Source organism: Nematolebias whitei, chromosome 1 (assembly GCF_014905685.2).
Source record: "Nematolebias whitei isolate Nwh7 chromosome 1, NemWhi1, whole genome shotgun sequence".
Lineage (NCBI taxonomy): Eukaryota > Metazoa > Chordata > Actinopteri > Cyprinodontiformes > Rivulidae > Nematolebias > Nematolebias whitei.
This window is the reverse complement of record NC_056498.1, coordinates 54,627,215-54,641,364: the sequence shown is the minus strand read 5'-3', so window position 1 is coordinate 54,641,364 and position 14,150 is coordinate 54,627,215. Positions and strand designations below refer to the sequence as shown.

Genomic DNA, 14,150 nt, shown 5'->3' with positions numbered 1-14,150 from the left:
TTGCCATATTACTCGCGGGCCCTCTCGTGGCTGAAAATGGTAACGTTCAATATTTTCCATGTCAGAATGAATGAAATCGTCAGATCTCAGCCAAAAATTTTTATAAATATGGGAAAAAAAAACATAAATACGTCGCTTCGCTGTATAAGTCACAGGCATGCTAATTTATGCAAAAAATGTGACTTATACAGCGAAAAATATGGTAAAGAGTTGTAGATGTGCATCTAATGATTACCTCCTGCAAGTTTTTATTAAAAACTGCCCTGTGGTTCAGATGTTGTTGACAAATGGTTACACACACAGAAACAAGCATGCATTACTGTCCACCTTTGTTTTTCAGCATTGGGCAATAAATATAGACCGTATGGTCATTGGTGTATAAAATGTTTGCAGTAAACAAGTACTTTATACCTGTATAATCAACTTAACTGTTAGTACACAGTAGTTATATTGAGCATAAATAATATAAACTCAGGATGTGAAAAACTATTACTGCATAAAAGTTTGTTTATGAAAAGCCGATTATAGAACTTGCTTTATTTCTGAGCAGATATGTGTAAAGTACTTTCACATTGGAGTTTCTAAGTGAGCAAAGCTAACACACATCACTGTTTCAAATGTTCAGCTTTTGTTGTTTTATGTGTTATAAACCAAATACAGCAGGATGATGAAAAATGTTCAGCTGATATCACGGTGTCACGAGAATACAAAGGTCGAGAAAATGCAGCCGGTTTATGGCTGGGACTTTGCTCTTATTTTCCCACAGCAGGTGAACCGAAGGAGAGATTCTTGTCCAAAACGTTGAGCTGACAGCAGAGAGAGACATCATGTTCAGGTAAGAAAACCGCAAATCTCTTATAAACGGTTTCTCAGCATTTGCGCGACACAAGTAACATTGATTTTTTTTTTTTTTAATAATTCACTTTTTTGTCCTTAAGGGTTTCTATGATTGTGAGCGCTCTGCTGATAGTTGGCATCACAGCTAAGCCTTGGGTATGGATTGCATTACACTTGGTTCAGACCACCTCAAGCATTAAGTTTACATCTTATTAATTTGTATTTTGGATGACCGATATACAAACTTTTCTTTTTTTTAGAATAAAAATGAAGCCGTTGAGGAAAAAGTTGTGTAAGTAATCGCTTCTTTAAACTAACAGTAAAATAAAAATCCAAAACTAAGATTTTATTATTATTATTGCAGGTCCGTAGATGAGAAAGAGAGGCTGTCCTGGGAGGTGGAGCCTCCAGAGGACATGCACGATATTCACTATGACATTGACCCCAGAATGAGAGTTTGGAAGAGCATGAAGGTCCCAAAGGTTGAGGAAGACTGGGATGAGCTGAACCACCCATCAACAAATGAGCTCCGGCTTCAAATCCAGAACACGGACTCTGCTGAAGACGACCAGACAGAGAATTATGTCGTCGAGTACAGACAGGATGCAAAAGATAGAAATTCTATTGACCACGCCGTTTTTTCTGAAGTGATCGCAGAGGAGCCTCAGGACTCTGATGAAGACAACGAGGAAAGAGAAAAGGTGTTGAGATATCTGGCTCCGTTAATGGCTGGACACAAAGTAGATGTGGGTGGAGCTCTCGATCAACCAGACGTGAATGAGGACCAGGTATCATCTGTGGAGATGGAGGCAGTGAGAAGCAACAGAGAGGGAAGAATCCATCTTCAACCAGAGGAAGACATGGACGATCTTTACCACAAAGAAGTCCTCGTTCCAGTCTTTTATCAAGATGACAGTAAAGCTGCTGCTCCTGTTCATATGCCTGCTCAAAGAAAGTACACCGAGCCAGAGGTGGATATGGATGACTTGTACCACAAGTGATCCTGCGACGACTCGACACAAGAGCACGCCAAACATTTCAAACGTCATGTTGTGCATGTAAAGTTCAATCAGAGGCGTCATTTGTATTAAACGATGTGTAATTAATACCAAAACATTAAAATCTGTGTGATTTTTGTTGATAAAAATACTTCGGACATGCTTCGTCAATTTTTTATGTTTTATTCATAAAACAGAACGCCCAGGTAAAAATAAGACTATTTTATGTATTCAAATCATATTTACAGCATTAATTCAATACACATTTTAATTTAACTGTAGATCAAAAGCCTAAGATCAACTTTATTAAGAACTATTCAACAGATTTTATGGTTAAAACAGAAGTCAATTAAAAAGTTGTTCAAGAGAAGCAAAAATTTTTTTCCATTTGTGAAAGTATTATTCTAAGTTGCCATTACTGTACATTCAAAAGTTTAACTGAGCCAGCTCAGCCTCAGCAGAAATAACTCCCTCAGCAGAAATAACTCCCTTCTTCAGGATCAGGTTTCCATAAAGAGCCGTTTCCCTGAGAGTAATAAGAAGCAGAACATATTTAAAGTGCTGTAACTTTTAACAATTACTCACATTTTTAAATATTTAAATGTGTTTTATTGTAGATATCCACAGCTTCAGAAATGTGCTTTATTCATCATCTTTGAAAGCAATGTTTCTGATGATATAATAAAATGGTTTATTATCCTGATTATCACACTCAAAAACACAGATCAGACTTTTCTAGGTCAAGGTTCTTTGTTGTCATTCACATCACATGTGGTACATGAGGTGGAACAAAATTGTGTACACGGGGTCCCAGTTACATTCAACAATAGCAAAAATATAAAGTGTAAAGAAACAGTAAATAGAATCTAAATATGGATAATAGTGAATAAGGATCTAAGATATACACTAAACGAACACCAAACTACAACTTCTTGAAAAACTTCTTGTAAGTTCTACAACTTACAAGAAATATTAACTTACTGAAACATATGAAACCTTAAATAAGAATTCTCGTGTCAAAAAATCCTCTAATTTTTCTCAAGTCTTACAAATAGATATATATCTGTACAAAAATGACCTGCTGAAACAGACTTACGGTACTCACCCAGTTGCCACAACAGCATAGGCCTTCTTGGCTCGTTCATAGAAAGCAAACCTTTCCACTTTCTCAGGCGGAACCTGAAGGTAAATGAAAATGATCTCATAGAAAAGCTAAAAATAATTAAAATCTTCAACCCTAAATATCAAAATCCACACCAACTCGTGTTGTTTTACTCACCGACTTTAAACATTTTGTGGGCATGGTGTCCTACCTGACATCCTGCCTGGCTCAGGAGCTGTGTGTATGTCTTCCATATAGGAACAGCTAAACATTTCCTTTTGTCGATATCCACCAGATCCATGACTGCTGCCTGAAGAAACAAGAAACAAAAAAAACGTGACATTTTAATAGATCCAAACAAAATAATGTTTACATTTTTACTCAGTAATTTTTAGTCCTGTACCGGATTATGGACGTAGGTATCCAAAGGCAACAACTTTAAAATGGCTTCCAAAAGTTGTGGAATTCCCAAACCTACAAATAGATCAGACAGTTTAAACAAAGAGATAATCATACAATAATTTGATATTTGTAGATGAAGTAAGCATATACCATCAGCTCTAATTTCTTTGGGGCCACAAGCACAAATGGAAGATGCAGGGAAATTAGCATCTGCAAGCACTAAAGAGAATTTGAGATGTAAAATAAATATTAAAAAAAAACCTCACAGATTCAACGTGTCAACCCATAACATCATGGTGGTAACTTTGCTCAAAGATCGTATATTATCACAGTTAGCCCTTACAGAACATGTATAAAGGAACAAATCATACCCAGTTCGTCCCCATGGCCCATTTTAGCGAGAACATAAAGCAGATCAGGTGATAAAACCGAGGGGATTCCTTTCAGAACAACCATTCTTACAACCAAAACACCTGAGAGAAATCACTCCACTCACTTCCGTTTTCGTTTTGATTTGGTTCCCCTGCTCCTACAAAACAAAATAAAAATTAGAAAGGCAGGGTTTCGAGCTTTGAGTTAGTTCTTATTGGTCATTACGCTAAAATTTAGGACAGGGACAAAATTTTTATTCATTTTAACGTTCTCACAGACCGAAAGATATGGGAACCGGAAATAGAGATGAAGGAAGATGTTTCCCTGTACTAACTTCCGTCTTCGTTTAATTCGATTCCCCAGTCAGCTACAAAATATCTAAAAGGTAAATAACAAAGATAAATTTGTGTACTGTATTAGTTCATTTTATAATAAAATATTTTAAAGCTAGGATTTAAGGCTTATATTTGTTAACTTACTGACAGGATAGTTGACCGGAAAACCGAAAATTGACGTGATTCAAGAGTTACCCTTCACCAGCTTCCGTCTTCGTTTTGCTCGCAACACCTGCTGGCTATAAAGCGAACGACATAATAGAAAAGCTAAAAATAATTAAAATCTTCAACCCTAAATATCAAAATCCAAACGACATCATGTATTACGATAATCCTTGGCCGTGAATCCGTTTAAGAGCTGCTTCTGTTGCTTTCTTTTTCAGTTATCTGTATGTTATATTGGCAGTTTTAGAAGATATTCATCATACTGCATACTAAAAAAAGACTCATTACCATCCTATATTCTGCACATTTTAAAATATATAAAATATTTAAATAAATCAATAGTGATACTATTTGTTGTGTTTTGTGTTGCCTCACAAATGGTAAGTTTTTAAATAGTAACAACTTTTAAATTAAATAAATTTAGAATTCACTTATTCTGCAAAGTAGAGTGAAAAGACAAGGCCTTGAGAAATGACGGATAGTTATCAATTTAGAAATTGATTGCAGCAAACTTCAAAATAGAAGGTTTAATAATTGTGCAAAGCAGTGATTTAGCTAAATATTTCATGTAGAATCAGTTTGTATTGTTGTCTAACTTTAAATGTGATAATTTAAAAGTTTAATTCAGAATCAAGTGCAATTACAGTTTAGCAAAGTTAATTATCACTTTTTTACACATTCGGGGGGTGTAAGTCAAGACAACCCCTGGATAAAAGTATTTCTGACTTGTTTTCTGATGCCAAGGAAATGAGAAAATGAAAATGTTTATTAGATAAAACTTAATGAACTGCAGGTTTGTTTAATTGAAACCACTTATGAAACATTGTGATGCATGCACAATAACTTATAATACTTGTGAATACTTATGAAACAGTTTTTTAATTGCCTTTTCTTTCCCTTTTGAGTGGGAATGGTTGAAACATAATGATAAAGAATATTTTCCATGACTTCAGAAAGAAGGAAGCATGTAAAAAGACTTTTATATAAGTCAGATTTGTAGACTCATGGGCTGAGGCACTGCTTTTACTATCCACATGCATCTGCTCTTAATAATGAACATTTGTACAAGCCTAATGCTCATAATAATTATGTCACACAGGATGACTATCTTGTATTAATTATCTAATTACAATAAATGACAGAAATTTCATCAAAAATATTTTTGGTACGATTGAATACCTCACTCTTTTATAAGTTAGCTCGTGACTCTTTTTCTCTAGCCTTGAAAATTTAAACAATTGAAAATTATTTTATTGCTGAACATTGACTTAAATTAGTCACACAAACTTAGATAACATCAGCAATGTGATCCCAGCTACAATGTTATTTAAAATATACAAATGAGTGTAGGGAGATGTGATTGTAAGTTGCTAGACCGCAAAAAAAGACCCTTGCAGGAGTCAAGCCTGTCTGCCAAACCACCCCTTCTCCCCCCCTGGACCCATGCTGCTTTCGCTTTATGTTCTTTCTTTAAATAAGTTTATCATGCTATGAAAGTCTGTGCTGCCAAATTGTATCTTTATGCCCCCTTTGTATGCATTTAGAGCCTCATTTGAGTCTACATTTATTATTTTGACCTTTCGGCAGCCTCAAAGAAAAAATCCTTTTCTGGTCCTCTTATTGGAGATTTGTGCTTCCCTGCAGAGTGAGAAGACGAGGGTTTTCATCTTCTTTTAAATGCTTTGTTACAGGGACTGACAAGAGCGCAAGAAGACGGGGACTGCTTAAAAAAAATCAATTAAGCCTTTGTCTTGTGCAGATATGAGGCTCTGCCTTGTGGTGATCTTGGTTCAAAAGAACAAAAATGCTGCCTCCTGATGAATAGAAAGCCACACTAACCAAATTGGTTCTGGTGTTTTATTATTGAAGTAAAAAAGTGTATGGGTTGCACTGGATGTCTTCAAATAACAATATTAATAATCACAATGCCCCAAACTCAATATGCAGATGCAGATATGGCTATTGTTTCATATTAACACAAAAAACTATGCCTTATGATTTGAAAGCATGAAAACTGAAAATTACCATAAAGGGTGATGCCTCACTGTGAATACATGGCAAAAACAGAATTTACCAATTTTTTAAATGTACTAAATCTTCTTATTTGCAATAAGTTTTTCTATGTTATATAATGCTTTTTTATTTATGTGGTTGAAGTTCTCCTTTAAACACTGAATTACGTTCTAATCTTTAAAACAAACAAAACAAAAATCATCATAATCTTGTTTCACAATGAGTTAAACTTTGGTTTATATACTCTGATTTTTTCCCCCCTACTCATTACTAAGTAAACAAAATAACCAAAACAGCAATAAATTTCGTGTTTTTTGTAATCTTCTGAAATTCATAGAGTTACATTGCCCCATCTAGTGGTTCAAATGAGTATCCCTGGATTCTGTGTGCACCTCAAATACATGCGTCTATCAGACATGATAAAAATCTTTTTATAACATTTAATATTTTAATGTTTACAAGACTCATAGTTGTCAAACTTAGCAGGATTTGATCAAATGTATTTATTTAGTAAATCACAGCAAATAGCAAAGGTAAAACCTGGGCGTCACAACATATCGCTCTTCGTCCCGTAGGGTTTGAGTAGACGGGCGGAGTCTGTTCTAACGCTTGTTCGCTCGTGGAACTCGCCCCTGCGGCACAAGCCGCGTCTAGATAGAAACGCACCTGCTTCTGGTGACGTTACAGACCAGATTAGCTGCATCCGTGTTACAAGCTAGTCACCGACCGCTCTGTCAACTGAAGAGCTAGTTGGAGAAGATTTAGGTAAAAAGAATTATTGTTTATTTGATAAACCTTGCAAAGGTCATAGTTTGGCTCATCCGCTGCATTTCAGTGCAGTAGTTTAACGCTATTTCTGTTTTTTTTTTTTTTTCCCAAACTGTTAGACTTTATGTTACCTACTAGCTTAGAAATGCTAGTACTAGATTGCTGCCGCATTTTATCGCTAAGTTACCTTGTGGTTAAAATCTGTAGAAAACATGACAAATATGGACATTTAATTTAAATGAGATATTTGTGGTATAACCTGAAGATTCAATTTTTATCGATGGATTTACTGCTGCAAATCGTGTTTGTTATATTTCACTAACTTCGGTGTGTTTGATGGATGTCAGTTTGGTAGGATAATAAAGCCTTTGCTCTTGTTGTAACCGTTAAGCACTCAAAGTTTAGACGTTTCCACAACAAGAGTATAGCTAAAAACGTTGTTACCCAGGCGGATAAAAGTTGTAGAGAATAGGTAAACATTTCAGCGACAATTAAAGGACTTTTACTCGAATGCTAATTCTGTTTCGTGTCTGAAAAATACTACTTTTATTAACGGGGCAGAGGTAAAACGCGTGTTTTCGTCCGCTTTAATGCAGCCATTGAATGTTGCACCTTTGGCGCCTTCTTAAATCTCTTTGCTCGAGTGATATCGAGTTCGGTGCTGCCCCCTGTGGTCCAGAGTTGTATTACAACAACATTAACCTCAATGGCCGCGTTAGAAACCACATTGATTTTTTTTTTACACTCGTTTTATGTATATTAAGATATCTGCAATCTTTAATACCGATTGTGTCTATCCTGCCTAAAGCTAGTTGTGTAAATTCTTTAGATACTTGTCTCTCGTGCTCATGAATTCATAAAAATCTTTTCCATTTTAACGTCCACATTTTAACTTTGTGTTGCAGCTCAAAATATTGTTTTTATTCATAATTATTTGTTCTTTAGAGAAAATGGCCTCACCATCCCAAGCGGACGATGACGAGGAGGCAGAAGAAGTCCAGTTTATATCAGTAAGTAAAGTTATGTGTACATGCATTGTTTTACTAGTGCGTTGTTAGTTTCATAATATGCCATAATCAATGGTACCTTAATAGGAATGTGTTGCAAGGAGAGAGCCTCCCTTCACTAAATATAGGACATTTAGACCAGCAGAATCAGAGTAAAAAACATTATGACTGACCCCACCCATCTAGTTTAAGAACTATTTGATCCCCTTCTTTCAGGCAGAAGGTATCCAACCTCAAAACAAGGCTTCTTTCCTGAGGCTGTGAGGTTCATGAGCTCAGTCCATTAAGCTGCTCTCTAGACTTTGTTTTAATTAATACAAATAAAAAATAAAAATAAATTCTTTATCTTAGATTAGTTTGAGAAACACATCGGTTTTCCTGTGTCTCATACAAATAAACTTGATTCTAACCATTTTAAATAGCCAAATTATCCATCTGCTGGTAATAACTGGACAAATGTAACTTCATTTTAACTTCTCAGTGTTGTCTGATAATCAGTCTAGATTGCTATTTGGTTAAATTTATTTAAGACTGAAAGTATCGTTTTGTTTCACTGATCCACAAACTATAGATATTGAGTTAAATGAACTGATTTTTCCATATATTATATTAAAAGTTTGTTGCCATTTTTATTTAAATTCATTTAAATTTTAAGTATTAAAGCACAAAGTCTTTTTGTTAAATATTTGATCTGTTTTGCATAACAGTGTTTTGTTCTTTAATCAGGAGGGCCCTCTGAGACCAGTGTTGGACTGTATTGATCTGCTAAGTGACAGTGAAGATGAGGGCTGTTCATCTCTGCCAGTCAAGGTGAGCAGCTAAACAAATATTCAGTTTTAATATTATTTAGTTCTTCTGAAAATGTTGCTTTTATTTTATCTGCAGATTGAAGACAATATCACACGACACAAAGCGCGCGTCACGTCTACACTTGACCGACTGGCCCATAAAGTAGCTCTAGAGAAAAAAGAGAGAGCAAATAAATGTAAAGCATTCAAGGTAAACATTGTTCTGAACATTATTTGTTGCTTTTTACACGTTTTAGTTTTTTAAGAAGTTCATTTATCAATTTACATACATTCAAAGCAAAATCTGATTGTCATAAATCCACATTTATTCAAAAGTATAAAAATAAAAAAGATTCAATTTGCATGTCTGATTATTATGTGATCAATGTTAAGATAAAATTCATTTATCTACAGTTTCCATTTTAACATGTTTATCAATGTAAGTTACATTTCTTCAGTAGAAAATTTGTTGGGGCTAACAAATTGTTCACAGTTGCTTATTTCTGTGTTTTATACTGTAGCATCTAATAATAGAATAGAATCTAATCTAAATCAGAATAATATAATAAACTTAAAAATGCTGAAATAGAGACATATTGTGGATAAACTAAATCACAGTATTCAGTAAATTTAAAACGTGTTTTTAATGCAGATTCTAAAAGTATTATTTAGATCATCCAATTGTGTTACTGTGTTCAATAAAATGAAGTTGAATGAGCAACATTGCCACCTTGTGGTCAGCATAAATAGATAACAAATCATGTTCGGCAATTTTATTGATAAATGAGGCAGCTTGCATCAGTAGAATAAATAACTCCAGCCAACAATGTTGTATTCACCTCCTACAATGTTGGACTGTTTTTCATCTAAGGTTTCTATTTTTGGATTTCTGTTAGTTCTGACTGACTCGTGTCTTTTTGTGTATAAAAGGGCAGCTGCATTTTCTGTCTTGGTTTTCTTTTTGTTTTAGGAAAAACAAATCTTACAAAAAGCTCGCGGACAGCGGGAGCTGGCTGTAAATTCTACAAACGGACTGACTCAGGAAGCAAAGCGCTGCGTGGACATGTGGCTGAAGATGCCCGGTAAACCTTTTCATCTTAATTTCTCCATAATGACTGATTTCCTCAGCAAATGCATTTTCTCAGCACAAGAGAGACCAAAAATTATATAAATCCTGTTTTCTCTAAAATGTAATGTTCTGTATAACTGTTCCAATAAAAGCAGATGTTGTATCAGTAGGCCAACTCGTAAAAATTGAGATACACACTGAGATCTGATGTTTGTTTAGGTGTTAAACCAGGTGGGAACAGTTCTGGTTCAGGCAGAAGACAAAATGCTTCCACTTTCCCTGGAAACAGTTCAACTAGACGCACTTGTCCAGTGATCAACTGCGGTCGTGTTTATGACAACATTCCCCTCCTTGACGGGCACCTAAAAAGGTAATCTCGTTGATATTTGTAGCAAAAAAAGTTTTTTTTAATAGTTTATTTTGATCCATATTGTACAAATATTGAGCACAACAGCTTGTGTGCAGGTTCGATCACTCTCCTTGTGACCCAGCGATCCACCTCAGAGGAAGTCCATCTGAGCTCTTTGCTTGTGTTACTTGTGCCAAACATTTTCAAAGCAAAGAAGACTGGAGAAAACATGTGCAATCAAAAGTTAATATGCTTTTCAATAATAATATTTCTATATAAATAATAAAACATGTTTAAATGACGTGCAGTTGTATGTTTTTGAGCCTGTTGTTTTGATTACAAGGTAAACTCATCGAACACAGATGGGCACAGCATGGATCAGAAATATCAGCGGATTGTTTGTTTCGCATGTCCTGCATGCTACCTTCTCTTCAACCTCAGAGATGAGTGTCTTCAGCACATGTCGGCGAAGAACCACTTCAGTGAATCATTCTCATTTACTGGTAAGGTTTATTCTTTTTGTCCCCTATTTGACATGGTCATAAAAACTTATTAGGTTAATTATAGAGGCGGCTGTAGCTGAGTGGTTAGAGCAGTCGTCCTCTAATGCAAGCGCTGGGGGTTCGACTCCACCAGCATTCACATGCTGAAGTGTCTCTGGGCAAGACACTGAACCCCTCATTGCCTCTGATGTGTGTCCCATGTGATAAAAGCACTGATTAGTCTTTATAGAGGTGTAGTAGAGTTCTGTATGAATGGGTAAATGAGGGCACAGGTTCTAGTTAAAGCACTTTCAGTATCTTGATAAGATAGAAAGGCACTGTATAAGTACAGCCCATTTACTTATTGATAAATGTGTGTGCTCAGTTTTCTATTCATTTTGTACATTTTTGTAAAAATTACAGGATAACAAAAGAGGTGCTGCAAAAATAATTTTGTTTAAACTATTTAATTATTTCATTTATTTATTGTTCTAGTTAAAGAGAGCAAAAGAGCAGCGCAGCCAGTTCCTGTCCCACAACTTGTTAAGAACCACCTCATCGCTTTGTGCAAGGATGTAGCGTTCACTGTCCGGTGCTCTTTGTGCCACAAGGTGCTCATCTCACATCAAGCAGCTCAAGCTCATTTTAAGTAAGTTTATACTAAGATTTGCTCATATAATTAAAAAATGCATGCATGAGTTGTGTAACTGATCTTCAATGTTTTTTCTTATTCGTGTTTGTTTTAGCGTGCAGTGCAGACACGGCTGTGCTGTGGTCAAGGCTGACAAAACAATAGTGGAATTTATGAAACAGCTTTGCGCGTGTGGACAGTGTTGTCTCTGCTCTGAAATCTTCCTCTGCCACGCTGAAATTGAGAGACACAAAGAATCTTTGCAGCATGACGTTGAGGTCACTCAATCGATGGCTAAAGCCCTTCTTCTGTACTGTAGGTTTACTGAAATTCGGCGTACTAAAGAGGCACAGGGGAAAAGGATGTCATATGGCCTTAAGACACCTTTTCAAATGAACAATAAGAGGAGTGAAAGTGGTAGATCTTCAGCTAAACGACAAAAGCTAAGTCCATGCGTGAATGCCAGCAGCAGCAAGAACTCGTTTGTTTGGTTTTGCGAGTGTGGCCTCCAGTTTTCAGAAGAGGCTCCAGCCACGAACCATCTTCTGGCTGCGAACCAGATTTTCTATCAGTGTGGTGTCTGTGGCAAGCACATGGGTGAGTCTTCAATCACCCGCCTGCACATGAGTCGCATCCATGGGGGAGCACATCTCTCCAGCTTCCTGTTTTTCTGCCGAAAGTGCCGTGTGGAAATGCCCCGGTATGAAGATATCATGTCACACGTGTCAGAGGTCCACAGAGGACACACCTACGTCACTGAGAAGGAAGTTCCCTCTGATCTCATGTCTGCTCTTGATGCTAAACCTTCCACTAGCAACAAAGTCGACCTGGTTTCTGTGTCCAAAGCCCAGCGGAACACGATGGGGACATCATCCTCAAACGTGGACCATACGTGGATGTGTAGGATGTGCGAGGACATTTTTGACTCTGAGGCAGAAGTACGCAAGCACTGCAGTGACGTGAACAGCCATAACTTTCAGAGATTTGTCTGTGGACACTGTCCGCAAAAGTTCTTCAAAGAGTCCACTGTTCGGAGACACTGCATGAACGAGCATGGCGGAGAGATAAAGAGTTCCTATTTCTGCGGTCTCTGCGACAGCATGCAGTTTGAATCTGAAGGTGAGTTCATGGAGCATTACAGGAGTCTTCACAGTAAGGATTACTGCTGTATGAATGATGCGGAAGTTGTTCAGACCTCTGCTGCTGAAGGAACCGCTCAGCTGACCTGCTCATGCATGGGTTCAGAAGAAAGCAAGGATGAAATGAAAGCGACATACACTCGCTGCATGAGGAATCTGTCTGCTGAGGGGAGATGTCAGTACGTGTGCGCTCCTTGCTGTGTGTCTGTGCAGTCCTATGCACAGATGAAGACTCACATCCACACAAAACATGCAGCCTTGAACCTGGACAAGACCTTCGAGGTAGAATGCAAAGAGTGTCCGGAGAGTTTTACATGTGTGCCAAGTTTCCATAAACATTATCACTCCCAGCACTGTGTACTGGAACCCTGTGTGAGCTCCAGGATCAGCAGGAAGGACTCGAGCACCGAACCATCCACTGTGAAGATAATCAATGCTTTGGAGATCAAACCAGCTCATGAAGGTAAATCAGTTCAAATTAAAGCCTCTATTGTCTGTGTGTGTATAGGATTTGATTATCTATTTATTATGTACAGAGATTGAAGATGAAAAACTGGTGAAGTTTTTGAAGGACTATCCAGACAACAGTGAGAAAGAAGCATGTGGAGGTAAACAAGCTAACATCGTAGAACCTGTTTGCAGCTTTAATAATGACTCAATACTTGATCTTTAGATTAATCACAATTTGGCCTCTCACAACAATAAATTTTTCTGGGTGATTGATTGTCGCAGAAATTATTGTGATAAACGATAACATTGTTTGAAATTTGACAATAGTTAGTCATTTTCAAATTTAAGAAGAAATGTTTAATTTGTTTTGTGTGTAGTACCTTTTTTCGACCACTTGATGGCAGTATAAGACTAAACCAAAGGATAGATACTATGGGATTGAGCAGCGTGTCTCTAAGGAAAATGAGAGGGAGGCCCCTTGACCTGACATGGGTTGTCTCTTCGGTTCTTAAAATGGCGGACACTCGGTGTGGTTTGAGCTTTTTAGCATAGCATTTTTCACACAAAGCTTTTAATAAAAAATATATTAAACAAGTTCTCAGCAAGTTTTTGCAAAGAAAAACTTTTTACATGAAGGAACAGGTTTCAACTAGTGATGGCGAGATGAAGCTTCATGAAGCACTGAGGCTTTCTATCAAATAGCTAGACTCGATCCGACGCGCCATGGTGCTTAATTTGCTCTACTGCGCCATCACGTGGACTATAAATGCAAAACTGGTAGATGGATTATAATAACATAGCTGGTTTGTGAAGCTTTAAGTTGAATAAAAGGAAAAAAATAAATCATGTTTTTGAGGACCTGAAAGTCTAAATTTGATCTGCAACTGCTCTTAATCTGTCTTTATGATGATGGTGATGATGGATTTTTCTGTCTGCCCCTTATATTTTGAATCTTGCGCATACAAATGAGCCAGTTCCTGAATCGATAACGTGGTACGGCCCGCTAGCAAGGCCTCAAACGCCACTACATGCGTCATCAATACACGCCTCGATACACGCTCCACATAAATCCTCCTGGATTACTCGACACGCTTCGAAGCCTCGACAGAAGGACACATCACTAGTTTCAACTGGATTTTGGAGCTTCGACAAGATGGCGTTTTTTCCCCCCGAGGTCGGCCTGTTAACTTAGCTCGTAGCCTAGCTGCTTTTAACGATACAAAAACGTGGTTTTGGACCGTTA

General features: G+C 37.0%; 3 protein-coding genes across 3 annotated transcripts; 2 read left to right on the top strand and 1 right to left on the bottom strand.

Annotated features, from left to right (window-relative positions):
- Window positions 1-761: 761 nt before the first annotated feature.
- Window positions 762-1,925, top strand: si:ch211-217g15.3 (uncharacterized protein LOC368914 homolog). The gene is made up of 4 exons (XM_037685268.1): window positions 762-835; window positions 939-993; window positions 1,098-1,129; window positions 1,202-1,925. The coding sequence occupies exons 1-4, from the start codon at window positions 828-830 to the stop codon at window positions 1,836-1,838; spliced, it is 732 nt and encodes a 243-aa protein (XP_037541196.1). The 5' UTR covers window positions 762-827; the 3' UTR covers window positions 1,839-1,925.
- Window positions 1,926-2,936: 1,011 nt separating this feature from the next.
- On the bottom strand, window positions 2,937-3,795 carry fuom (fucose mutarotase). Its single transcript, XM_037685279.1, has 5 exons — window positions 3,711-3,795; window positions 3,490-3,558; window positions 3,341-3,411; window positions 3,149-3,247; window positions 2,937-3,014 (listed from the first exon to the last, which is right to left on the bottom strand). Exons 1-5 carry the CDS (start codon window positions 3,793-3,795, stop codon window positions 2,937-2,939), a joined length of 402 nt encoding a protein of 133 aa, XP_037541207.1.
- A 3,132-nt stretch (window positions 3,796-6,927) lies between these two features.
- znf451 (zinc finger protein 451) lies at window positions 6,928-13,135 on the top strand. Its single transcript, XM_037694050.1, has 12 exons — window positions 6,928-6,989; window positions 7,938-8,002; window positions 8,726-8,809; window positions 8,885-8,998; window positions 9,758-9,869; window positions 10,076-10,226; window positions 10,322-10,448; window positions 10,549-10,708; window positions 11,189-11,336; window positions 11,434-12,920; window positions 12,994-13,065; window positions 13,131-13,135. Exons 2-12 carry the CDS (start codon window positions 7,943-7,945, stop codon window positions 13,133-13,135), a joined length of 2,520 nt encoding a protein of 839 aa, XP_037549978.1. The 5' UTR covers window positions 6,928-6,989; window positions 7,938-7,942.
- The last annotated feature ends 1,015 nt before the right edge of the window (window positions 13,136-14,150 follow it).

Bases quoted from the DNA above. Each gene is read 5' to 3' on its own strand.
- znf451 (XM_037694050.1), top strand. From the start codon at position 7,943: ATGGCCTCACCATCCCAAGCGGACGATGACGAGGAGGCAGAAGAAGTC. The intron at 9,870-10,075 runs GTAAACCTTTTC...ATGTTTGTTTAG, and splicing joins CATGTGGCTGAAGATGCCCG to GTGTTAAACCAGGTGGGAAC. The intron at 10,449-10,548 runs GTTAATATGCTT...TTTGATTACAAG, and splicing joins GAAAACATGTGCAATCAAAA to GTAAACTCATCGAACACAGA.
- si:ch211-217g15.3 (XM_037685268.1), top strand. The intron at 994-1,097 runs GTATGGATTGCA...TCTTTTTTTTAG, and splicing joins GCATCACAGCTAAGCCTTGG to AATAAAAATGAAGCCGTTGA. The intron at 1,130-1,201 runs GTAAGTAATCGC...TTATTATTGCAG, and splicing joins GCCGTTGAGGAAAAAGTTGT to GTCCGTAGATGAGAAAGAGA.
- fuom (XM_037685279.1), bottom strand. From the start codon at position 3,795: ATGGTTGTTCTGAAAGGAATCCCCTCGGTTTTATCACCTGATCTGCTT. The intron at 3,412-3,489 runs GTATATGCTTAC...ATCTATTTGTAG, and splicing joins CAAAGAAATTAGAGCTGATG to GTTTGGGAATTCCACAACTT. The intron at 3,015-3,148 runs GTAGGACACCAT...ATTTACCTTCAG, and splicing joins TGAGCCAGGCAGGATGTCAG to GTTCCGCCTGAGAAAGTGGA.